Raw genomic sequence first — 26,394 nt, 5'->3', positions numbered from 1 at the left:
TATGGATCTGAGAGCTGGGTCAGAAGTAAAACACTTGACCAAAGACTAGAGACTGCAGATATGAGAGTTCTGAGAAAGATTATAGGCGTGAACAGATGGCATCAATGGCAATATCATATTAAAAATGAGGATATTAGGAAAGAACTTGACATTGTCAGCATCCAGGAATGCGTTAGCAGAGCTAATCTCAGGTGGTATGGTCACTTGAACAGAATGGGCGAGGAAAGATTAGCAAAACAAGTATTCTCTGCAAGGTTGGCAGCAAAACGACCCAGCAGAAGACCAAGATATAGGTGGATTGATATGGTACAAAGTGCCTTAGACGATAGAAATATAAGATCTGATAATGTTGGAGTCTTGACAAGTAACAGACTGATTTGGGGGAAAATTGTAGATAGGAAGTTAGTAATAATGTAATTTTTTTCATGTAGTACTATCATATCCTGTACACCCCTTGAGGGTACATGGCAGGAATTTGATGATGATGATGATAAATTATAATTCTAAATTTATCTGCTTTTAAAATTATATATATTCACAACAATGTTTCATAGTTATATGATGTATTAATACGCTAGATTATTAAAAAAAAAAGGTGCATAAATAAGTTCAAATTATTTTTATTTTATATGTATCAGTTAAATGTACAGTATGATGCAAGAAAACACAGTACTGGATAACTACAATATATATATATATATATATATATATATATATATATACATATATACATATATACTAGGGTGGTCTGAAAAGTTCTTGGCCTCAACCATAGATGGCAACACTCGGCAAAATTTATTTATTTTCTTTAAGTTCTGTAATAATCTGTCATAACATCCACGTGAAATCAAATCGCAAGTTATTCTATCAAGTAGTTTGTTTTATACAGCTGTCTGAAGCAAACGTTTGTCTCTATCCCTTGAAATGGATAAAATTGAGTGTTGTTGGGTATAAAATTCTTTCGAAAGAAATTCATTCTCATAAAAGTTTACTGACACTCTTCTTCGTTTTCAACAATTAAGAAATGGGCTGCCAAGTTTAAATGTGGCTGTACTAGCCTTGAAGATGATCCACGTGAAGGATGTAACAACACCAGAAATCATTGATAAAGTGCATGATATGGTATTTGGATGACCGGTGAGTCAAAGTGCGTGAAATTGCTGAGACTAGGCATTTCAAACGAACGTGTAGGATATATTTTGCATGAAGAATTGCATATGAAAAAGCTTTGCGCAAGATGGGTGCAGCACTTGTTCATAGCAGATCAAAAATAAAATGCACTCACATGAAAATCTCTGAACAGTGCTTGGAGCATTTTAACAAGAATAAAACTGATTTTGTGCATCGATTTATTACTATGGATGAAACTTGGATTCACCATTACACACCAGAATCCAAACAGTGGACAGAAGCTGGTTGTTCAGCCCCAAAGAAGACAAAGTCGGTTCCATCAGGAGGAAAGGTCATCGTATCAGTGTTTCTGGGATGCTAAAGGCATTTTGTTTATTAATTATCTTGAAAAGGATAAAATAATAACCAGGGAATATTATTCCGATCGTATAACAAGATTAGATGAAAAACTTCGTGAGAAAAGACCCGGTTTGCAGAAGAAAAAAATCATCTTTCATCAGGATAATGCATCTGCCCACAAAGGTGTTTTGACAATAGGAAAATTAAGGGATCTGCACTATGAATTGTTGGAACATCCACCCCATTCCCCAGATTTGGCTTCCTCTGACTTCTATCTCTTCCCTAAACTAAAACTCTTCCTCGTTGGTCAGCGTTTTTCTTCGATCAAGAAGTGATTGCAGCTGGTAGAGAGGTATTTTGCAGATCTTACTGAGAACCACTACAGGGATGGGATAATGCCGCTGGAGCATCGCTGGAATAAATGTATTAGTCTTAAGGGAGATTATGTTGAAAAATAAAAATAATTTTGAAATAATAAATCAGTTTTTTCATTGTTAGGCCGAGAACTTTTCAGACCACCCTAGTATATTATGGAGTAAACAGGTGTCAAAGTTCATTTCTGTTTTTTTTTTTTTTTATTGTGCCATATTGTATATGAATAACTTATACAATATTCATATCATATCAAAAATATCATATACTTTTTGAGAAAGCTTAAAAAATTTATATAAATTGGTACTATTTGTGTATTATTGTGAACTTTAATTCATAATTGAACATTGTGAATTATGACAGAACAAATGTTATGATTTCAAAAATTTCCACTTTTTTTTTTTTCTTAGTTTACAAAATGAGGCTTTCCTTTATAAAAAATTAAGCATAACATCAATCTAAAGAAAGACAAAAATACAAAATAAAAATTAATACTTTGGGCAATATTTAGGACAGACATCACTTGCTATTATTGACACCATCTGGTCTACATCTTGAAGGGACATTTTCTGTTTAAAAAAAAAATTGCTTTGAAAATAAGTATAGTAAAAGTTCAGACAAAAAAACAACTTATTTCTGCTACCAATAAAATTCTCTTTTTCTTATGAATGTTGTTGTTTATTAATGAGTATTGTCACTAATAAGCAACAACATTCATAAGAGAGTTGTTGTTTATTAGTGACCACAGAATTTTCAGTGAAGTCTTGCTATTACAACTAAATTGTTTAAAAGTGAAGAATAACAATTATGAAAGGATGTGTTAAAAATATAAGATTTGAATAGATCTAGAATGAAAAAAGTAATATGTAACAATACATACACATAAACACATTCATTTTTATTTAAATTGGGCTGATGAATCAAAATTTCACAACTGCTTTTATGCAATCTTTCTGTAATACCTTAGCCTTTTTTCTTTCCAAAAGACTAACATGAACTGCAAAATCTTATTTGTCCAACACATGAAATGAATATATGTGGCAAAAGAATAAATTTATAATAGAAAAGACTTTTCTATTATAAATAACTTTACAAGTTATTTATAATAGAAAAATCATATAAAGAAAGTTGCGAAGCTCTCATTCATCAGCCTAATTTAAATATGAATCATTGCCTCAAACTTACTGAGTTTTGGAAAGTGATCTCAAAAAAATAATACACTTCACCATTGTAGTTGTCTGTGTATGTGTTTCAGATATGAATTACCTTTTTTTTTTTCCATTTTGAATTCTAATTGTATATAGATTTAAAAAAAAAAAAAAATTCTTATTCCAGTCTTTCAAACCACTGCAGTGACAGTGGTCATGAAACATAACTGGACATTCTGTTGTTATAACAAACATCTAGACAAAGTTAAAAAAGAATTATGTGATTAATTTTTAATTCTGCTTTTTAATTTTTAATTTAATTTCTATCATAATATCTACTTAGTGTTTATTTTATCTGAGTCATAGGAAATAATTTTAGACCTATCTCTATTCAAACTTCTTTTAAAAAAAAGATATAGATGAACAAAAATAATTTTAAAAAAAGATTTATGACTTACGGGAGTTCCTTTTCTGCCCTTATAGCCAGGTAATCCAGGAATTCCACGTGGTCCTAAAAATGTAATGAATAATTGTTAACCAAACTGATTTACTTTCACTCTCAGATGGCTGTAGTATACCTTAAATAATTAATTTCTCAATTTATGATACAAGAATTTTCAAGAATACAACTAAAATAAAGTTTTCAATGGGTAAAGGCATTAACTTTCTGTGGGGGAGTCATCTCTCCCAATAGTACGTACTGCTGAATAAGAACAAATCTTTCTAGCTAATATTGTTGTCTTAAAACAAATTATTACTGAGTTATTCTGAAAGGCATCCAACAATGATTTGTAAATCGCTGTAGTATATATAGTGACTTATGCTATTTGATAAATAAAAGCTAAGCAGAATATGTATAACAAGTTAAGCAAAATATTTAAGTGTTTTCAAAATTAACCATTTATCTCTCGAGCCAAGGTCACCTTAGTAGGGCTATTTCGGAATATAACATGATTAATTTGGTTGGTGCAGTGTCAAGTGTTGACAGGAATAGGTGTGGACTCTCATATGGACATTGTATGACAAACAACTGCTTGCTTACAGGAAAGTAATTAAAGCTTTCTTCTATACACTGAAGGAAACAAATGGTTCTGAAATCATGTAAATTTTAATAATCTGATAGTCAGGTCAAATTCGCTGAACCATCATCGTCAAATCCCTGATATGCACCCTCAGAGGATGCACAGGATAATTATGATAGTACCACATGAAAAAGTTACACTTACTAACTTACAATCAACAAAAATAAGTTTAGTTTAATCCTTTATCCAAGTGTAAGCAAACAAAGTTTGCACCTGAAAATATCTTCAGGACTGAGGTAAGGTGGTGCAACAGCAGGCAACTCTGAGCAAAGGGGGATCAAACTCTCATCACTCCTTGTCTCAGTATCTCCCATAATGCAAAGCACATCTCCTTGCGGACATGTATACTGCAATGCATTAAGGGAAGGGCCACTACCCAGACTAGTTTCGACCTTTATTGAGGTCGCGTCAGTGGGAGGCAGAACCAAACGTGGAGATACTAAGGCGGAAGCAATAGGAGAGGTCATATTTACCTATACGGGCTGCCAACAGATGTACCACCTTATTATTGAATTACTCTGAATTTAGAGAAAGCTGTTGGAATTTATTTTGCATTTGGTTAGACTATAATAAATTTAGTTTAATCCTTTATCCAATTGTAAGCAAACAAAGTTTGCTCCTGAAAATATCTTCAGGACTGAGGTAAGGTGGTACAGGACGCAGGACATATATGGCACAGAGGGTGAAGCTTGACGCTTTTCATATTCCCTGTTGTCTGTTTCGGGAGCAGTGATGGGAGAGATTTGTGAGCTATTTTAGCTCGCCCTGAATGGGCAGAAGTGGTTACTCGTCATTGAGTGTTAGGATGGCTTTCGGTCGTTTGTTTCCAGTGGTCATTACCGTCATAGTTTCCGACTTGCTGAATTAGTTGGTTTGGATGCGTAGATGTCTTCATAAAGAATTTTTCTGCTAGGGAGCATGGTAGTGGAGAGATGTAGGGGATATTTATGTCCCGGTGGATCTGGGCATTCCTGATGAACCACGGGGCGTCCAGTATCATTTGCAGGCACTTGTTCTGTAATCTTTGTAGCTTGAGGATGTTTGTCTTGGAGGTATGGCTCCAGGCTGGGGAGGCATATATAACTGTGGGACGGATCACTGTCTTGTACAGTAGAATTTTGTTTCTTGAGCTTAGTTTGCTGTGTGTCTATTGATCAAGGGGTATAGCTGGGCGATAACTTTTGAAGCTTTGGTGCATGTGCTCTTGATGTGGCTGTTGAAGCATAATCGCTTATCGAGAATTATTCCGAGGTATTTTGCTTCAGTTTTCCAGGGAATTTTGGAGTTGAACAAGGTGATGTATCCTTTGGGGGATGCTCGTCTTCTTGTGAAGAGTATCGTTTTGCTTTTCTGATGGTTTAATTGTAGTCGCCACTCTTAAACCATTTTTCTAGATTCAGGATGGTGTCTTGTAGTTTTTTGGTAACGAGATATAGTTGACGAGATCTGGCTAGAATAGCCGTGTCATCAGCATAAAGGGCGATGGTGGATGTGAGAGGATTTTGAGGGATGTCTACCATATAGATGTTGAACAGGATCAGGGCTAGCAGTGATCCTTGAGGAACTCCAGCGAGGATTTTCCGTTGGGTTGAGACTTTTATTGATTTTGATTTGCATCCTCCTGTTGGAGAGGTATGATTTGATCAGGTGTATCATGTTTAGTGGAAGGTTAGCAATGATAAGTTTATAGAGGAGGCCTTGGTGCCAGATCTTATCGAAGGCCTTTGAGATGTCTAGGAAGACGGCTCCAGTGTGTTGATTCCAATTAAATCCTGGGTAAGGTGGTGCAATACCAGTGTTAAAAAGTTGTTCTATGCTATATGATTTACTTTATGGTTTATTTACTTACTTTCCTTTCTTACCTAAAACCTTATACAATCAAAATCCTACCAGCTGCTCTATTGTTATATATTTACCTTTCCTTCTTTATTCTCTTACTTTAATCTTATTCTTATATCTAGGATTGTTTCCTCTTCAGATACTGACAAATTTATATTTTGCTGTGCCAGCCAATATCCTATAGCAGAAAAGATCCTTGCTCAGGGAGACAATACTAGAGTCTGAAGATTAGTTACACAATATCTTACTTAAATTGCTGTATAGATTTAGATTATTGCAGTCGCAACTTAAATCTATTATTATATTCACTCTCTAAATCCTTCCTGCCAAAATAGGTTCTATTTTTATAAGTGGTAAGTTGGAATCGTAATCAGGCATGACTCAGGTTCAGGTAAATATGACATGTTTATTGGAATATCTAAATCACAATACAAAATTCATACACTCAATTATGCTCAATACTAAATAAAACTCGAACTAAGAGATTAACACATTCTAAACTAATTAAATCTTATAAGGCATGCTAAACACAGTAACTGCACATTGGGATATATAGCAAATGATATGAAGTTAAGCTAAATACCTTTCAGTAGTATTACTCGCAAGAGAAAACTAACAAACATTCTAATGTTACTGAGATACTAAATTCTACTATTCCTATCGCATGAAGTTAATCCTATCACATACAAAATTACAAAAGATCTCTTCCAAACAATTCTTCTTACTCTCAAAGGAAGTTAACTTTCTAAATAGAGACTGTCCACAGAGTTCTTTAGAATGCAGTTCTTAATTTCACATTCGTAAACAATCTTCTCTCTTCTAATGAACTTTCACACAAAATTAGAGTAATTGCACCTTACCGAGCTTTTTCCGCGTTGTTCTGCACCATGTGTATGTCTGGATACTTCTCATCTATTGGCTGTCCATACACCAACGTAGAGGTTATACTATCTTCATTCCTTCTGCCGAAAACAGACTGAAATCTTAAGAACGCTCGCAGTCCAACATCTTATCACAGACTTCACCCCATTCCTTACGCGAACCTGCCCGCTAACTTCCGAACTACCAAAACAGGAAAGCGTTATGACCAGAGAGAGACCCTTCCGATACGGACTCAACCCTTATATTCTTCTATAGCGCACCCTCTTTTCTCAGTCCCCTTTTTGTACACGGCTCTTATCTTTTCACCTCTTTGGGTTCATCCTTCGCTTTAAGACACTGTTATACTTGGATTTCACAGAATACATGGCAAAGTAATTTTCTGAGTAAGCTATAGCCACTAGCGTTACGCTGTACACGTGTAGCGTTATGCCTTCCAGGAATTATTACTTAGCAACGTTTTAGATGAATTTTACATAGCTTAAGTGAGGCTTAAATTTAAATCAGATTATCTCTCTTTTTAGACATACTTAAAAATGAAATCTTAATATAATCACATCAGCTTAAATATAAGGCACTTGAAATAGAGAATTCAAATTTTACATCAAGTGAAGAAGTTTCACTTTTAATTACAGCTGATGTGCAGGTATTTCTTTTTGTCAGCAAGTTTCATATGTTAGATTCCAAATGAATGATTTCTTTCCAAGATTCCTTTATTTAGGATCTAACACCAGGTAACTCTGAGCAAAGGTGGACCAAGCTCTCATCACTCCTTGTCTCAGTATCTCCCATAATGCAAAGCACATCTCTAAAACCTGTCAAAAAATTAGACGATCCCGAAAGATCACCCAACTCAGCGTTGTTCCACTCAGTGACAGGCTCACCCCACCACCAAGAACAACTTCTCAGCGTTGGCTCTACCCAGTGGCAGGTTCGCCCCACCACCAGACAGAGCCACAATCTCAGTGATGGCTCTACTCAGAAACAGGCAAAAACCTACCCCAAGCAGCGCCTCTCATATATATATCCAGCATGGGAGGCAGACCCAAATGTGGAGATACTAAGGCAGAAGCAATAGGAGAGTTCATATTTACCTATAAGGGCTGCCAACAGGTGTACCACCTTATTATTGAATTACTCTGGATTTAGACTATAATAAATTTAGTTTAATCCTTTAGTATCTCCACGTTTGGGTCTGCCTCCCACTGACGAGACCTCAATAAAGGTCAAAACCGGTCTGGGTAGTGGCCCTTCCCTTAATGCATAGCAGTATACATGTCCGCGAGGAGATGTGCTTTGCATTATGGGAGATACTGAAACAAGGAGTGATGAGAGCTTGGTCCACCTTTGCTCGGAGTTGCACCACCTTAACTCAGTCCTGAAGATATTTTCAGGCGCAAACTACTTTGTTTGCTTATACTTGGATAAAGGATTAAACTAAATTTATTATAGTCTAATCAAGTGCAAAATAAACTTCCAACATCTTTCTCTAAATCCAGAGTAATTCAATAATAAGGTGGTACACCTGTTGGCTGCCCATATAGGTAAATATGACCTCTCCTATTGCTTCTGCCTTAGTATCTCCACATTTGGGTCTGCCTCCCGCTGACGAAACCTCAATAAAAGGTCGAAACTGGTCTGGATAGTGGCCCTTTGCTTAATGCATAGTAGTATACATGTCCGTACTCAGTATCTCCCATAATTCTTTGCATTATGGGAGATACTGAGACAAGGAGTGATGAGAGCTTGGTCCACCTTTGCTCGGAGTTGCACCACTTTATCTCAGTCCTGAAGATATTTTCAGGCGCAAACTTTGTTTGTTTATACTTGGATAAAGGATTAAACTAAATTTATTATACTCTAACCAAGTGCAAAATAAACTTCCAATCAACAATTTTCCTCCAAATTAATCTGTGAACTCCAATATTATCAGATCTTATATTTATGTATTTTAAGACACTTTTTACTGTATCAATCCACCTACATGTTGGTCTTCCACTGGATCTTTTTTCTGCCAACCTGGCAAAGAAGACTTGTTTTGCTAATCTTTCCTCTCCCTTTCTATTTTAAGTGACCACATCACATGAGATTAGCTCTACTAATACATTCCCAAATGCTAACGATGGCAAGTTCTTTTCTAATATCCTAATTTTTAATGGGATACTACCATTGATGTCATCTGCTCACTCTACTAATCTTTCTCAAAACTCTTGTATCTGAGGTCTCCAGTCTTTGACCAAGTGTTTCTAACCCAGCTCTGAGATCTAGATCCATAAGTTAAAATTGGTTTGAACATTGTCTTATATACAGCTAATTTTGTGATTTGACTAATTTGTCTTATTCCATATGAATTTATTCAACTGATTTGCTACCATACCAGTTTTACTAATTCTGTTGTCTATTTCCATATTTAATTCGCCATCTTCACTTAAAATTGTGCCTAGATAACTGAAATGTTTTACTTGTTCTATAGGCTCATCATTCAAGATACAGTTCGTGTGTTTCTGTCTATTTTCATTGTCTTTGTCTTGTTACTGCTGACCTTCATACCATATCTGTTACAACAGTTATTCAATTTAGCAGGGAATCTTGCAGACTTGTACTAGATTTATTCAGAAGTATAACATCATCTGCATAAAGATAAAGTAAGAGCTAAGATTAACATCACCAATTTTGATATCAGAATTAATACCACTTTCCTTCATAATGTGATTCATATAGATAATGAATAACAGTGGATATAACATGCACATTTGTCACACACCTATAACATCAAGCAAACAACATGTCTAACTGCCAACTTACAGCTTAAATATATGTATTGCTTGATATAATGTCCCATTTACACCTTATAACTAGTGTTTTAAACAGCTTACTTTTTGGCAACTTGTCATATGCCTTTTCAAGATCAACAAAACTTAAATACAAATCCTTGTTATATTTCCAAGATTTCTCAACTATTTGTCTTAAAGTGCAAATCCTATCCTGACAACCTCTATTTGATGAAGAACAATCTGGTATGAATCAAGATTGTTCTTCATCAAGCTTCCCTTTCACAATTTTTTATACTTGCATAAATCTTACCAGGAATACCAGCATGGAAATACCTTTGTAATTCTCACAGTCAGTTTTATTTCCCTTTTTTACAGATGGACACTTTGAGAGATCTTTTCTAATCGTCCTCTGACCAGGTCTTCTGAATTGTGAATTGTAGTCACTGTAAAACTTTTATAACTCCATATGTAAGCATTTCTGGTCAAATTTCATGTATTCCAGCTGCCTTTCCCATATTTCAGGTTTTTGATGACTTTTTCTACTTCAAGTATGGATATGTATTCCTGATTGCATTCCTGTTGGGAGTTTTTACCACCGTGCTGACACTGCTTGTTTCATTTAGCAGTTTTCATGTCACCTTTATCATCCCTGATTCCTTTTACAGTACTTTCTTCTCCATTTCTAAGCTTTTTCAATAGCCTCCAAAATATTTTGCCACCTTCTTGATATTTATTTTCTATGTATTTACCAAAGTCTTCCCATGACTTTTGTTCAGCTAATTTTATGCATTTCACTTTCTTATATGTTTCTCTGTGTTCTCTAAGTGCACAAGTTGACTTACTTGCTAGGAACTTTTGATGTGCTTTCTTCTTTTCCTTGACTGCCTCTTTTTCTATCCTTACAGACATCAGCACCACATGTCTCTCTGGCTGAATCAATCAATGTTTTCTTCAGAGTCTGCCAATGAAACTCCAAAGTTTGGTTCTTTTTTTTCTTCAATGATGTTTTGTGTATTTGAGTCTGCTCAATTTTGATTCATTTTAAAACTTTTTTTACACACTCTTCTTTTCGATATATTCAGTTTTATCCTGCTCAAAACAAGATAGTCATCACTTCTTATTTCAAATCCTCTGTATACTCTTGTGTCCTGAACCAGTGGGAAAACATCGCTATCAGCTATAATATAGTTCATGAGACTTTGCTTATTTCTTGCATCTTCTCTCCATGTGAATTTGTGCAAATTTTTATCTTTGTAACATGGTAATATACATTGTTCCAATATATCAGGACAGATTAGTAATACAGTATACTAATCTATGTCCTGAACAGAAATCCAGCAGGCATTTACCATTATTATTAGCTTTGCTCTTTTCTCCAAATTTTCCCAAAACATTGCTATATGTCTCATAATCATTTCCTACTCTGCTGTTTAGATCTCCAACAAGCACCAACTTTTCCTTTTTTTCATTGTGCCAGCTGCCTTCTCTAATGCCTCACAAAATTTCTCAATTTCTTCCTTGGTAGAACCTTCTGTGGGACCATAAGCACAAATAAGTCTCATTGTCCAGTTCCCCATTCTGATATTAACCCACATCACTCTACTTAATACTGCCTGCCATTCAAGAAAATTATCTTCATATTTAGTGTTGAATACTATAGCTACTCCCTCTTTTTTCCCAATTGTTACTGCCTGAAAATAACATTTTCTATTTGTTGCTTAAAAAGATCTCGCCTATTTTTGTCTTCTTTGTTTCAGTCACACCCATGTATAAGAGAGGATTGGTCAAAAAGGGGAGAGAGAGAGAGAGAGAGAGAGAGAGAGAGACCAAGTCAAACAGGACATGGAGTTAGAACCAGAAGACAAGAAGAGCCAGTAGGAAGAAGACAGAGAGATATTGGAAGGTTGAGGAATGGACACTAGACCCTAAAGAGTAATTATTATGCCACACAGTAATGCACTCAGGATTTAATCTTGGGGGGGGGGGGAAAGTTGAGTAGATGATTTAAGAATACACACTTCAACCTATGACTGAGCATCTGCAATGATCGCTAATTCATAAGTGGTATAGAAATAGAAGACACAACACAACATAAATTTAAAAAAAAAAGAATTTTATTTAGGAAAAATTTCTAGTATTTTTTTATATTTTTTGTTTGGGGGGGTGCTAGGGTCCCTTCCCCCATCCCGGGGGGTCAACTCTGGTTGGTCAATCTATAGTAGTTTAGTACTGTGTAAAGAGCAACATAAAAAACTTTTACGTTGCTCCCATGAAAAGTAAACCTAAAGTACATTGTGTATCGTGGATGGGCTAAGGATTTTATCATTATCATATACTGTTAGGTGGAGTAATGTGCAGGGAAGTTATTAGCACTCCAGAAGGGTAACTTTTTCGTATTTTAGTTGATAATATTAGGTTAACTTATCGTAGTTTTTGTTTTAAACGGATGTGTGATTGACTGAGTTATTTAGCTTTTGTAAGTAAACTTGTATTTTTTTTTTGTTGTTGTTTAAATACAATATAGTTGGTATGGCCCCAATGCATGGTACAACAATGGCGGCAAAGAACACATTGTCAGGTGATTTGAATTATTATTATTATTATTATTAAGAGAGACCTCCAGGGACTCATCGAGGGAGGCCACATACAACACACACCAGCTATCATATTTATTTTTTAATTCATTCACACCGCTTGCACTCACATTCAATGGCAATCCATCCCAACCATGCACCTATGAGAGAAAAATCTAGCCTTCACCCCCTTCTTAGCCACATTCATTCTCAGCTTCCAAGGATGCCCTCTTGTCCTTTCCCCACCCTCCATAAATTGAAAAATTGCATCAACTGAAATCCTGTATGACCCTTTCAGAAGTTTGTAAGTCTCAATCATATCATCCCCTCTTTCTCCTGTTTGCTAGTGTCTGCAGTCCACAAATTCTCAAGCTGCCTTCATAATCAGTATTCCACAATCCTGATATCAATTTTAACACTCTCCTTTGCAGTCTCTCCACCATACCAGAATCACAATGGAAACCAGGAGACCATACCTGTACACAGTAGTTCAAGTGAGGTCTTATCAAGGCTTTGTAAAGAGGCAAAATGACATCCTTATCTTTACATGTGGAACTTCAGCATTGCAGTTATCTTTTGAGTTGTATTTGCAATCTTTGCTACATGGCCCCTTAACTTCAACTTCCTATCTACTAACACTCCAAGATCCCTAGCCTCATCAGTTTCTGTTAGCATAATCCCATCAATATTATTATTTTTATTATTATTATTATTATTTTCAGGCCTCCATGGAGTCGAAAGACTCATCGTGGGAGGTCCTTCCTAAGAACATAAAGTCTGTCAAGACTCATCGAGGGGAGATCCCCCCCCCTAAGAAACACAAAGTCTATCATACCACTCCTTAAACTCATTGACCGTTCTTGCTCTCACCACTCCATCAGGCAATACATTCCATGGTTCAACCACCCTCTACGCAAAGAAACCACTCCTCACCCTCTTGCTCACAGTTTCCTTTCGTAACTTCCAGGGATGGCCTCTTGTCATCACTCCTTCCCGCTGTTCAACCAAGCGAAAGAACTCCCCAGTGTCAACCCTGTAACCACCTCTCAACAGTTTAAAAGTCTCAATCCTATCACCTCTCCTTCTTCTATCCACCAAACTCTGCAGACCACATTCCCTCAGCTGATCCTCGTAACTATCCTTGTACAGTCCTGAAACCATCTTTGTCATCCGTCTTTGTATCCTTTCCACAGTTAATTTATCCCCTTTAAATCCTGGAGACCAAATCTGAGAACAATAGTCCAAGTGTGGTCTGATCAGAGACTTGTCCAACGGAATGATAACCCTCTTATCTCTGCAGGTCAGTGTCCTTCTCATAATTGCAGCAATCCTCTGTGTTACCTTCACCACCTTTGCAATATGTCCCCTAAACTTCAGATTTCTATCAACCATCAACCCCAGATCTCTTGTCTCCTCTACTTCCTCCAGCATAACTCCTCCCATAGAGTATGCTGCATCCCATCGATGTTTCCCAAACCTCAAGACCTTACATTTTGCTGCATTAAACTGTATAATATGACATTGGATATTTAATCACGCCAAAGTGAATGAATTTCCATTTACTGACATTGAATTGACAATCATGTTCCAGCCTATTCAAATCATTCTGCAAGTACTGCATATCAGCAGCATTCCTGATTACCTTTGCCTATCTTTGCATCATCAGCAAATAGCTGTATGTCACTTCTCAATATCATTAATGTACAGATTGAATAACAGTGAACCAAGCACTGATCCTTGTGGTACACCACTGGTTACCTTAAATCTTGCAAACTCACATCCCCATTAACCACTTTTTGATATCTCTTATCCATGCTAATATTCTATAACCCAAACCCATATTCTCCAATTTATGCAACAGTCTACCATGCTGTAATCTGTAAGCTGGGAATGGATACACCACATCATAGTGTATCCATTCCCCTTGTCTAGTTCAATGGTAACATTGTTATAGAATGTGAGCAAGTTGCTGAAACATGACCTTACCTTAGTAAACCCATGTTACTCATTGCAAAGTAGAGATTCACTGTCAACCCATTTGTGAATGTGAGCCCTAACTAATTTTTCCAAAATCTTCACCACCACTCCTGAGATACTAATTGGTTGAAAGTTGGATATATTGGTGTTTGCACGACCCTTGTGCAATGGAATTACCATACATTCTTTCCATTCCTGTGGAATCTTCCCTGTTCTGAGACTCATATTAAACAGCCTGGTCAAAGGAATAGCCAGTTCAACTGAACACTTTTTTAGCGCATGTGCTGATATCCCATCAGTCCTTATTGCTGAATTCTTATTCAGTTTGTGCAACAGCTCTAATAGCTCATCCTCATACCTGAGTTTCTTCATCCAGTGAAGAGGTAGCAGTGATCTCAATGTTATACACCAGATTGATAGCTTTTAACAAAATGGGCACTCGTTAGTTGAACAACCTCACACCATCTGCATTTAGAAGAGTTATTCTTTCATATTAATTTTTTCTTTTACTTACAGCATATCGATAGAATTCTTGCAAGTTATCTTTAGCATGCAGAGCCAGTTTCTTTTCATACTCAAAATAATAGACTTGTGATTATTCTAGCCTGCTGCTTATAATTTTCATAATGGATATTATCCTTATGCACACGGTAATCCTTCCACATCATCCTTTTCTTACGAATCTCTTGCTTAATAAGATTACACATCCATTTGACTCCTACCCTATTTATTCTTTGAACTCTAGGGACACATTCAATATCTCATCATTTAAGTATTGTTTAAATGCTTCCCATGCACTGTCGATACCCTTTCCATCTAGCAACCGATCCCATTCCACTGAACTCAGTATACTCCTCAATTGGTCATAATTTCCTGTTTTGTGGTTCAGCATGTAACCTTTTCTGAAAGGAACATTCATAAACTTAGTCACTTCCCAAGTGATTACCGCATGATCACTGTCACCAAACAGAGGCATAATGGTTAAATCTTAAACAGACTTTTGCAGTATTTTGTGTAGTGCAGTGCGTGTGTGAAATGTATTTGTCTCGAAAATTAAAGGATATGTGGAAGTAAACTGAAACTGGAGAAGGAGTTTGCATTAAATGTTTCAAAAGTGAGTGCCTATTAAGAGACCAGAATGCAGCAAATGGACAATCTTGATGATAGGATGGAAAATATTGGAATTAATATCAAATGTGCAGCTGTAGAGAAAGAGGAAAATGCAATGGAGATAATTAAAGAAATGGCATGTTTGAATGTTATTCTTCACAGGACAAAGCATGAAATTGAAAAATTGCAGAAGTGGAAAGAGATTAGCAGGACTGAGAAGAGAAAGAAGCAAGCAGTCCAAAGCAGTAATAAAGAGTGAGTGAACAAAAAAGAAAAACACAACAAGTAGAAAATTATGTGCAGAGACTCAATGATCAGGGGAGTACATAATGAAAGTGTGACAAAATCATGTTACCCTTGTGCAAAAATTCATGATATAAGCCACACCATCCAGATGCAAAAAAGGTAAGTCGAAGGAAATTATTGTTTTGGTTGGCACAAATGATTTGAGAGGCGAGACGTATTCTATGAGGGAGGATGTAAAGGAGTTAGAAGAGACAAAACTGAAGAACGAGAAGGTGAAGATTGTAAGTCACTTCTATCATACCGAGGAGGAGGGCATTGATAGCCAATGAGTCTATATGTAGATTGTGCAGAAGGAATGATGTAGGATCTGTGGTCTGTGTCTGATGGAAAGAAGGATCTGTACAATTCTGATGGACTGCATCTAAATGGTTTTGGTGTTAGGTGTCTAAACAGAGCTTTGTTCACCAAGCATGCAGAAGTGCAAATTCAGGAAAAAACTTAAGCAATTATGGTGGAAGCAGGTGAGTTTGTGTGAAGGCACCCATGTATAAGGGTCATCTGGAGGAAGCAATATTAAATTGTATACCTAGGGTCATCAACTCAAGAAGTAAAGATGGGTGTAGGCCTAAAGAGATGCTGCAGTTTCTGTATACTAATGCGAGAAGTATCAGATATAAGAGGGAGGAGTTTTCGACATTGGTTAGTGCAACCTTGCCAAAAGTTATAGGCATTAGTGAGACTTGGCTATGCCGGCCTGGTTGGCTGAGTGGTTAGGGTATCCGCTCTCCAGCCAATAGGCTGCGGGCTCGAATCCCACCGTGGGCATAGATGTTTGTGATTGTCTATGAAAATAGTAGTGGTAGTAATCATTGGTGGTAGATGGCGTTGGTGTGTTTCGGCAAACGAGCAATAATTTTGCTGGCCTGGTTGGCTGAGTGGTTAGTGCATCTGCTTTCGCCAAAAGGCTGCAGGTACGAATCCCAACATGGCCATGGATATTTGTGATTATTCGTAGAAATACTAGCTGTGGTGGTGATGGGTGGCAGATGGAATTGGTGTACATGGTTGTAGCTGGTGGATTTGAGACAGAGAGTTGTAGAGTGGGGTGCCCTCCCCCAATGAGTCTTTGGATTCCCTGGAGGTGTCATGTAATAGTAATGTAGCTACAGGATTGAATGTGAAGGGTTTAGTATTTTCAGGGAAGATAGAGAAGATAGCATCGGGGAGGTGTACTGCCGATGATAAATGAATTACAGCCAAAAAAAAATAGGAATAGGTCGGAGTGTGGCTGTTAATTTGAAGCAGCCTGGTATGAGATCAAGGCCAATAAGACAAAATATACAACTGGTTGTAGCTATAGGCCAGGGAGTTCCACAGATGATCTGGAAGACATGCATTGGCAAATTAGTACAATAATTAAGGATCAAGTGATTATTACAGGGGACTTGAACTATGGAGATATAGACTGGAAGGTAGATAATTACTTGAGGCAGCATGTAATGGAGGAGAACTAGGGAAGTGAGAGTATTGGACCTGGTCAGAAGAGCTATCCAGTCTTGACTTAAGAGATTGCAAAACATGAGGAATATTCTGTCAAGAAGGGGGTGTATGTGAAACTACAAGGCAGGTGATTATGACAACTTATAAGGAAGCATAAATCTGTGCCATGGTATAAAATACTGCATGGAAAATAGTTAAAGGTCATCTAGAGGAAGCAATATTAAATAAATTGTATACCTAAAGTAATGAGAGTTAATCAGGTAGGAGTTAGATGGATGAATAACAACATTGTGTGGGCTGCAGAAGGAGATGCTGTGCAGGGTATATAAGGAGAGAGGTGACCGGCAAACTTATAAACAGTACAAGACTCAGGCAAGAAAGGCAAAATCAGATTACAAGAAGAATCTAGCTGAGGAATTAAGGCCAAAGGAAATTCCAAAGAGTTCTTTTGTTACGTGGCAAGTAACAGGAAGAATGACTATGGAAGATTAACTCTGAGTTTTGAGTCATGAGGTGACAGATGCAGATAAAATAGCTGAGTTACTGAGTGACCACTTTGCATATGTGACAGATACTATGTGAGAACAGAGGTGGATGAACTGGAGGTTCTTAGGATATTGCAGAATCTAAATGTAAACACAGCTATGGGATATTGGATAGGGAGATGAAGTTCAGAGGATACTTTGCTAAGGTGTCCAAGATTGCACATAGGATTACTAGGTCATTGAAGAACACACTAACATCCAGAGATAAATAGGTTATCATTCCCCTTTATAAGATGTTGATACTTCCATATTTGGATTACTGTGCTCAAGTCTGGTCACCTGGATTCCTTGGAGATGAGGAGATTGTGAGAGGGTTCAGAGGAGAGTGACTAAGTTGGTAAGTGATGTAAAAAATGCTCCCTACATTGACAGATTGAGGGCTTGTGGATTGAAGTGGTTGGTTGATAGGTGGAGAAGAGGGGATATGATAGAAACATTTAAATTACTAAAAGGGTTTTTATAAGATTGATGGAGGGGAAATGTTTCAGCTGTGTGATAGTGATGGAAGAACAAGAGAAATTAAGGAATCCATGGAAATTAAGGAAAAGTGTGGTTAACAATGGTGTGAAAATGAGGTTTTTTGCCTGGAATGTGGTGAATGAGTGGAATGCATTGCCTGACTCAGTTGTGAGTTCTTTGTCTGTAAATGAATTCAAGAAGAGATAAGATAGATATTGTTTTGATAGTTTGGGTCTCCCCCAATGAGTCTACTGACTCTATGGAGATACCCGTAATAATAATAATATCAGCTCTGGTTTTGCAAGAATGTGAAAGGGAATGCCTCTGACCAGGCTCTTTAAGTCTCAGCTCTGGTAGAATTCCAAGAGAGTGGAAAGAGGACAAAATAATCCCCTTGCATAAGGGTGGTTCTAATACTGCAGTAGAAAATTATAGTCCAATCAGTATCTCATGGTAGTAATAGTACTGGAAAAATTGATCAAAAATAGAATTAAGAATGGATGGATAAATATATGATACTGTGTGAGGGGGCAACATGGCTTTGTTAAGGGGAGGTCATTTATTAATTTTTTATAGTAGAGTAAATTGATTAAAGCTGAATTGGATAAAGGAAATGGCTACACAATGATTCTGATGGATTTTGCAAAATATACATGCAACCCTGCATGTGTATTTTGTCAAATTAGAAAATTTGACAAATTAGAAAAAATATGGATGGATATGACACGGGTTATGTAGATATGAGGGTGGCTACTGGACAGATATCAAAAAGTGGTATATGGAGGGGCAGACCCATAGTGAAAACAGATAACTAGTGATGTGCTGCAAGGTTCAGTGCTAGGACCACTACTGTTTAATTTTTTCACAAATGATATAGGAAATAACATATTCAGTTACTGTTATTATTATTATTGACATCTGACTTCCATGGAGTCAGAGACTCATTGTGGGAGGTACACACTATTGCAAACAATGCTCATCCAACCGTGCCTTAAACTGATTCAATGTATCTACATTCACAATACACTCAGGCAATGCATTTCACTCACCAACAGTGGCGCACTCAGGATTTAATCTTGGAGGGGGCCGAGCGCTCGGGATTTAACCTTTGGGGGGGGGGGGGGACGAGTTGAGTAGACGATTTGCGAATGCACACTACGCATCGCATACGATCAATGACTGAGCATCTGCAGTGATCGCTAATTCATAAGCAGTATAGAAATAGAAGACACGACACAACATGAATTAAAAAAATGAATTTTAATTAGGAAAAGATTTTGGGAAAATTTTCTAGTGTTTATTCCTTTTCTTTGGGGGGTTCCCGGGCCCCTTGCCCCCCCCCTTCTGGGTGCGCCACTGCTCACTAACCACTCAAAGCAAAGAACCTGCTCCTCACTGTTCTGCTCACATTCTCCTTATAGTTTCCAGAGATGGCCTCTCTCCTATTCTATGAAAAATATCTTCAAAGTCAACCTGTTAACAATCCCTGACTAGCTTATATGTCTCAATCATATCCCCTACTTCTTCCTCCTATTCACAAAGCTTTGTAATTTACATTCTTTCAAAACGTCCTTGTACACCACATCTCAAAGACCACTGACCAATTTTGTGAATCTTATCTCAACCCTTTCGAACATATCCTTGTCCCAGCAACCAAATCTGAGCACAATAAATCCATGAGACCTGATCAAGGCATTATACAATTGCATCATAACATCTTTATTTCTGCATGTCATGGTCCTCTGCTTCATTGTCATTATTCAATGTGATGTGTTCACAACTTGTACAATGTGGCTCCTGATTTTCAGGTACTTGTTCTCTACCACTCCTAAATTTCTCATCTCCTCTACCTCCTTTAAATTTTCTGCACTAAGTATATACTTTGCATCTGAACTGCGGCTTACCAAATTTCAAAACCTTACAATTTGCAACATTGAAATGACAATTCCACTTACCTGTCCATTCATGCAATCTATTCAAGCCTTCCTGTAAGGACTTAATATAGGCTTGGCTCTGCATTGCTCTCACCAATTTTGCATCATCTGCAAACAACTGCTTACCACTAGTTAAACCCATCCCAATATCATTAATATACAAATTGACCAACAATGGTCCGAAAACTAATCCCTGAGGCACACCATTAGTAATTTCCTCTTTCGAAATACTGCACCCCCCCCCAAATGCAACTTTCTAAATGATCGCACTTAACTTTCTAATGCACTGATCCAACTCAGAAGTCTGTTATCCAATCCCATCTGTTTCAATTTATTTAACAGTTTGCTGTGCGGCAGTCTATCAAAAGCTTTTGCAAAATCAAAGTACCCCACTATATATGCATCTCCCCTGTTTTGTCAATTTGTTATAGTACATAAGTTTGTAAAACATGATCTCTCTTTAACAAACACCCTGCTGATAACCACAGATAATGCTGTTATCAACCCATTTCTGTATCCTACTTCTCGCCAATCTATCTAGCACCTTCACCACAACTCCAGATATACAAATAGGCCCTATAATTTGAAGCCACAGCCTTATCACCACCTTTATGCAGTGGAACAATTTTACCTTCTTTCCATTCCCTTAGAACCTGGGCTGTTGTCAGACTCTTATTAAATAGGCAGGCCAATGCTTCTGTGAATTCCCTTAAGATGCATGGTGATATGTTATCAAATCGTATCACCTTATTGACATCAAGGTTATTTATTTCCTCCAATACCTTCTGCTCACTCACAGTTAAGCCCTCTTATGTCCTCTACACTTAAGTCTTTCACGATTTTACTAAACATCTTAAAAAAGTCTCTAGTGTTTTTCTTCGCCTGATTTTCCAATTTTTTCAAAGCGCATTTTTGTGTTCCTTACTAACTGAGTCACTCTCCTGGCATGTTCTTTATACTCTTCATGTAAGTGATTATTATTCATCTTTTACTGACTCCGGAGCACCTTCTTCTTCTTCTTCCAGATTTCATGCTTAAGCCCCTCATTCATTCATTTTACACCTTCTTTTCACATTCAGCCTTTTGACCATCAGAATATAGCCATGCTATATTCTGATGAAATACATAACACTGATGCAGTTATGTATTTCTGTGTCAGTTCCCAAGCAGCATTTATTTCCTTACTGCTCAACTCCTCATTCCGTGCTATAGCTCCAAGCTGTCTCCTAAGATTGTCATAATCACCAGCCTTGTAATTCCACATATATCCTTTCCTCACAGAAGTCTGCATATGGCTAGTCACAACCCAGGTGATTACTTCAGGATCAGTCCCACCAACTGGAGGAAAGTGTGAAATCGCATTCACAATTACATCCTCTGATGAAATGATCAGATCTAAAACTCCCAATCCTCCTATGCTCTCCTTTACATATGCCTGAGATAGTTGTCTCTCAAGAACTCAAGAAATTCATTTTCCATATTCCCAAGTGCTTTCTCTTCATTTCGATCTATACTGCCATAATTAAAATCACATATAATAATTTGTTCCTTCCTTTCTTTCCCTTGCTGTCATCAGCAGCAGTCCTGCTCTCTTCTTGCCCATGCTGTATCCTTCTATTTCTATTCCTGTTAGGATATCATCTTCATTCAACTATGTTTCACTTATTGCAATGATTTTGGGGTAAATAAACTCAATCAGTGAAACTATTTCATCCTCTTTATTTCTGATACTTCTGGCATTTGTAAACAAACACAGTAGTTCATTTTTAGGTTTATAACCTATCCAAGCCACTTGTTGCTTGTGATTTCCCCATCACACCTGCCCTTGCTCAATCACCCTATCCCAAAAAACTGGTTCAGTCTCAACCATCCCACTCACATCCAATTCCTGTGCTGATCATCCCCATACATACATTCACTATTACTTTCAACATCCACTCTCCCTATGCCATGTCTCCCTGTCCACCTGGGCGTCTCCTGTTTTACTGTTCCTCTTGCATCCCTATTCTCTCTTCATCTTTCACACTACTATTGTTTTCACTGTCAAGCACTTCTGTCTCTTCAATACTACTCTCCCGATCTTTCACTTCCTCTCTTACTTCCTTCTGATCTCTCGCATGCATCCACATTGTACTTCCATCTAGCAACAGTTTCTCCAGTGCAATCAATCCAAAGCTATTCAAATGCAAACCACCATGCCTGTATAATTCCATTCTTCCTCAAACACATGTCATACATCCACAAAATGTACTCCTTCTCCTCAAACAGCTCCACTAGGATACCATTAATGATTCTGGCTCTCCATCTCATTGTATAAATCAGAGGTCGGTAATGCAGTGCCCACAGTGCATTTTTAGTGCGCCCTCAGAGAAATTATTGTAAACTGCTTTGGAGCTCGCAGCAGTAATTTTGCAGTGTAGATTGCAGTATATCTGAGAGATACATTAATTATCGTGAATGTATCTCTCAGATATACTGTGATAATATTCATTATCGTAACATCCACGATGTTACGATGAATATTATTGAAACATTCACGATAATATTCATTATCGTAAATGTTTTGTGCCAAATATATAAAAACTAAAAGTTTCGGCAGATGCAAGCATGAGTAGTGTGTTATATCTTAAGCGTCTCACGTGTGTGACTGTGACTATCTTTGTATCTTTATATCTTTAATTGTCTTTACTCTAGCCTTACAGTTAACATAAATTTTTGTATCACTTAATATCAGATATTCGTTTGTCGATGAATTTGTATTAATTAAAGACTGCGCCAGCCGGCAACTAAATTCTGATATGTCATCCAAGAATACTTAAAGGAAATGTAGGGATCAAGAAGTAAGCAGTCATGGTCCCAATTCTTCTATCACTAATGGTTTCCCCTTAAATGCACAGTACGAAATTTTCCAAACGGTAGCTCAAATCTGCAGAAAGGATGACAAACTCATTTGATTATATTTTAAGAAACACATTTATTATTTCACAAAGACAAGTATACATGTTAATCAAATCCTTAATCTTAAAAGAGTCTGGGTTCCCTTTACTTAATTAATCACAAACAAAACTTCTATACTATAGTCCCTTACTTGACATAAATTCCTCACTTCTAAACGTACATCTATTCTCAGACTCTTATAACTAAGTTACCTAATATTATCACACATGTAATATTTCATATATACACAAGACAACTCAATACTTCTGACATGAATTTCTCTAGGATAATACTTCTTAATCTTACTTAATCCCCCCCTCCAAAATTTTAGTTAACAATTAGTTACGTTCTGACCATATAACATTACTGTTCTTAAATCACCCAAACAGTTCGGACCTCGGCCTCTTGTTTGGCTGGAGCCTAATATGCTTCCTTCTCAACTGTAGACAAAAGTGTCCAAATCGCAGACTGTTCCTATAACACTACACAGAAATAGCATACTTCCTTAACTTCTGTTTCCCTACTCTTCGGTTACTTTAATTCAACATTTAGCATAAGAAAATCTTCCACTTACCGTTCTTGCCTCGAACTGGATACTTTGGTCGGCTTACCGTACCTTCACTGATGGTGGTCTTGCTATTCCTTTGTTTCCATACGAACCGAAAAACACTCATACACAGATTTGAACACTGACGTTGATTTCATCAGTGGCTCTTTCTTCTTATGGATCTGAATACATTGTAGTTGCAGCCTTGGCCCACGTAGCACACATAGCAAGGGGGGATTCTTGCTACACGTGGTGGCAAGCTCTACCCAGCTCTCCGACAGGACTAGGTGCCGACGAAACCCGGAGACAAGAGATAAGAGAGCGATTCTTTTTTATCTTTTATCTTCTGTGGCTTGATGGATGTCAGTCCCGTGGACTTTACTCCCTACATCGCTCTGAAATTCTCTGTTTAATGGAGAAATTTTTGAGCACTTGGCTCGCCCTTATTAGGGCTGTGTTGAAAGGCCGCCTTTGGGCGTTTATGTTTCCATCTGTCATTTTCATCATAGTTGGATGACTCACGAATGAGTAGGTTGGGATGGAGTGATGCTTGAGTAAAGTACTTGGTTGCTATCTGGAGGAGAAATGTAGGTATGTCTTGCAGGTTTCCATCTTGATGGAGAATGGTGTTTCTTACAAACCATGGGGCATCAAAGATCATTCGGAGGCATTTGGTTTGGATTAATTGCAATCGTTTGATGTTGCTAGGAGAGGTGTGACTTCACGCCGGGGAACCATAAGACAGTATAGGTCTGATGATTGTTTTGTATATTCTTAATTTGTTTTCTGGACTGACTTTGCTTCTGCGGTTGAGTAGAGGGTAGAGCTGAGCTATTGTTGAATTTGCTTTATTGCAAGCATGAGAGATGTGGGAGTTGAAACTGAGACGGTTATCTAGTATGATTCCCAGGTATTTTACTTCTGTTTGCCATGGGATAACAGTGTTGAACATCGTGATTGTTCCATGATGGTCTGCTTTCTTCCTTGTAAATAGTATGGCCGTACTTTTATCTATTCTCCATAATTGAAACCATTTTTCAAGATTTTTAGCTGCAGTCTGTAATCTTTGGGTGGCCAGGTATGGTTTGAGCGATCTGGTGAGTATTGCCATGTCGTCCGCATAAAATGCCATGATGGTTGATGTCGTACTTGGGACATCAGAGATAAAAATGTTAAAGAGTAGTGGTGATAACAGGGAGCCTTGTGGGACACCTGCTGTGATTCTTCTTGTAGTTGATCTGAGTCCACGAAGTTTCACTTGAAATTTTCGGTCTTTTAGGTAAGAGTCTATAATTTGAATGAGGTTTAGTGAGTATTTTGCAGTAATTAGTTTGTGGATGAGGCCTTTGTGCCACACTTTATCGAAGGCCTTTGCCACATCTAGGAAGATTGCACCTGTATGCTGTCTCCAGTTGTATCCAATAGTGATGTATTCTATGAGTCTGTGGATTTGTTGGGTTGTACTATGTCCTGTTTTAAATCCAAATTGTTCTTTTGGGATTGCACCTAGATTCTCTGTTTCAGTTTGGAGGCGTTTAAGAATTACTTTTTCTGCTATTTTCCCCAGGCTCGACAAGAGGCTGATAGGTCTGTAATTCTGGGGGAACTGGGGTGCTTTCCCTGGTTTATCGTCTCGGTAGACTATACCTTTTTCTCCATGTATTGGTTTTATGTTGAGGTGATTGCTGCGAAGGGCTTTAGTCACCTTCCATAGTGAGTTATCTTCAATGCTTAAGGAGCTTAGTTTTCTCTCCCATTGCTGATTTTTATGGTCTTTGATTGCATATCGGACTAGGTTTATTGCTCTGTTAAGCTCTTTTTTATCCTGGGGTGATAGTGTTGAATGGTACCGTCGCCTAATTTTGTTTTTGCTTCGGATAAGTTTTAGAATCTCTTCAGGGAGCAGGTTAGTTTGGGTTGGAACGGTGATGGTGGAGGCTGTTGTAAGGCCAGATTGGATTGTTCTTTCTAGTTTATTGATCGCTATGTCTATTTCTTTGGGTGAGGAGATAGTTGGAACAGGGCCTGTGGTGTTGCTGAGAATTAAGTTGAGCTTCTTGAGATTTATGTAGGATTGTTCGGGGATGGTTACTGCTTCTCCGCCAAGGCTAAGCAGAACTGGATTGTGGTCGGAGCTAAGATCATTAATAACTTGCAACTTGAATTGATATGGGGTGTTCCTGAAAATGGCGATATCTAGCACATCAGGCCTGCCCATTGGTCCATAGTGAGTTGGTTCAACAGGACCTGCTATGGTGATGTTTCTTGACATAGCAAATTTGTGTAGGCTCTTCCCGTTGTTATTGGTGTTTCTACTATTCCACGCAGGGTGTTTTGCGTTGAGATTTCCTGCCACTATTGTTGCTTCGTTTGTGTCAAGGAGTTGGGAGAGGTCTGAGGCTAGAAGTGATTTGCCTGGAGGGTTGTAGACTGAATATAGTTTTAAGCTGCCTGTGTTTTTTGTTTGTATTTCAATTCCTGTTTCTTCCAGGTTTATGGTTGCTGATTTCTTGATCTCATTGTATCTAATGCTATTTTTAACAAATATAGCAGTTCCGCCCCCTCTGGCATTAAGTCTATCTGATCTTAGTAGTGTGTAGTACTTTATTTTGGGGTTGTCACAAGGTCTAAGGTGCGTCTCATTGACCAGAAGGATGTCTATCTTGTATCTTTCAGTAAATTCTTTTAGTTCTAGGAGGTTGTTTTTTAGCCCGTTAGCATTCCAATAAGCAATCTGTAGTGAATTATTTAAATTGACGTTGTTATCCATTTATCATAGAGAAGATGACTTGTGTGCTTTTGAGGAATTTATTGGTGTCAGCCTGACTGGGATTTGTTTTGCTAAAGGTTGTCAACATCTCTCCTAGTGTGGCAGCTAGGATTGCTGAAGTGGCTTGGTTGCAAGATGCCGGTTTATTATTAGTATAGACGGTAGAAGCATATGTCTTTTCAGGAGTAACAACCCGCGTTTTGCTTTCTGGTGTAATTCTCTTCTGATTAGA

At 37.6% G+C, this 26,394-nt stretch overlaps 1 protein-coding gene across 1 annotated transcript in view; it reads right to left on the bottom strand.

Moving 5' to 3' along the window:
- Positions 1–2,213: 2,213 nt before the first annotated feature.
- The window catches only part of LOC150092892 (uncharacterized), a 63,719-nt gene continuing 39,538 nt past the window's right edge, over positions 2,214–26,394 (bottom strand). Inside the window, exons 4-5 of the mRNA XM_090413829.1 lie at positions 3,449–3,501; positions 2,214–2,411 (exon numbers count right to left, since the gene is read on the bottom strand). Coding sequence (XP_090269955.1) covers positions 2,331–2,411; positions 3,449–3,501 — 134 coding nt within the window. The 3' untranslated portion in view covers positions 2,214–2,330. The remainder of the gene's footprint in view (positions 2,412–3,448; positions 3,502–26,394) is intronic.

This window comes from Typopeltis vanoorti, chromosome 24 (assembly GCF_054136105.1).
Source record: "Typopeltis vanoorti isolate ZY-2024b chromosome 24, IOZ_Tvanoo_1.0, whole genome shotgun sequence".
NCBI lineage: Eukaryota > Metazoa > Arthropoda > Arachnida > Uropygi > Thelyphonidae > Typopeltis > Typopeltis vanoorti.
Note: the sequence above shows the minus strand (reverse complement) of the source record. Positions and strands in the feature narration are given on the sequence as shown.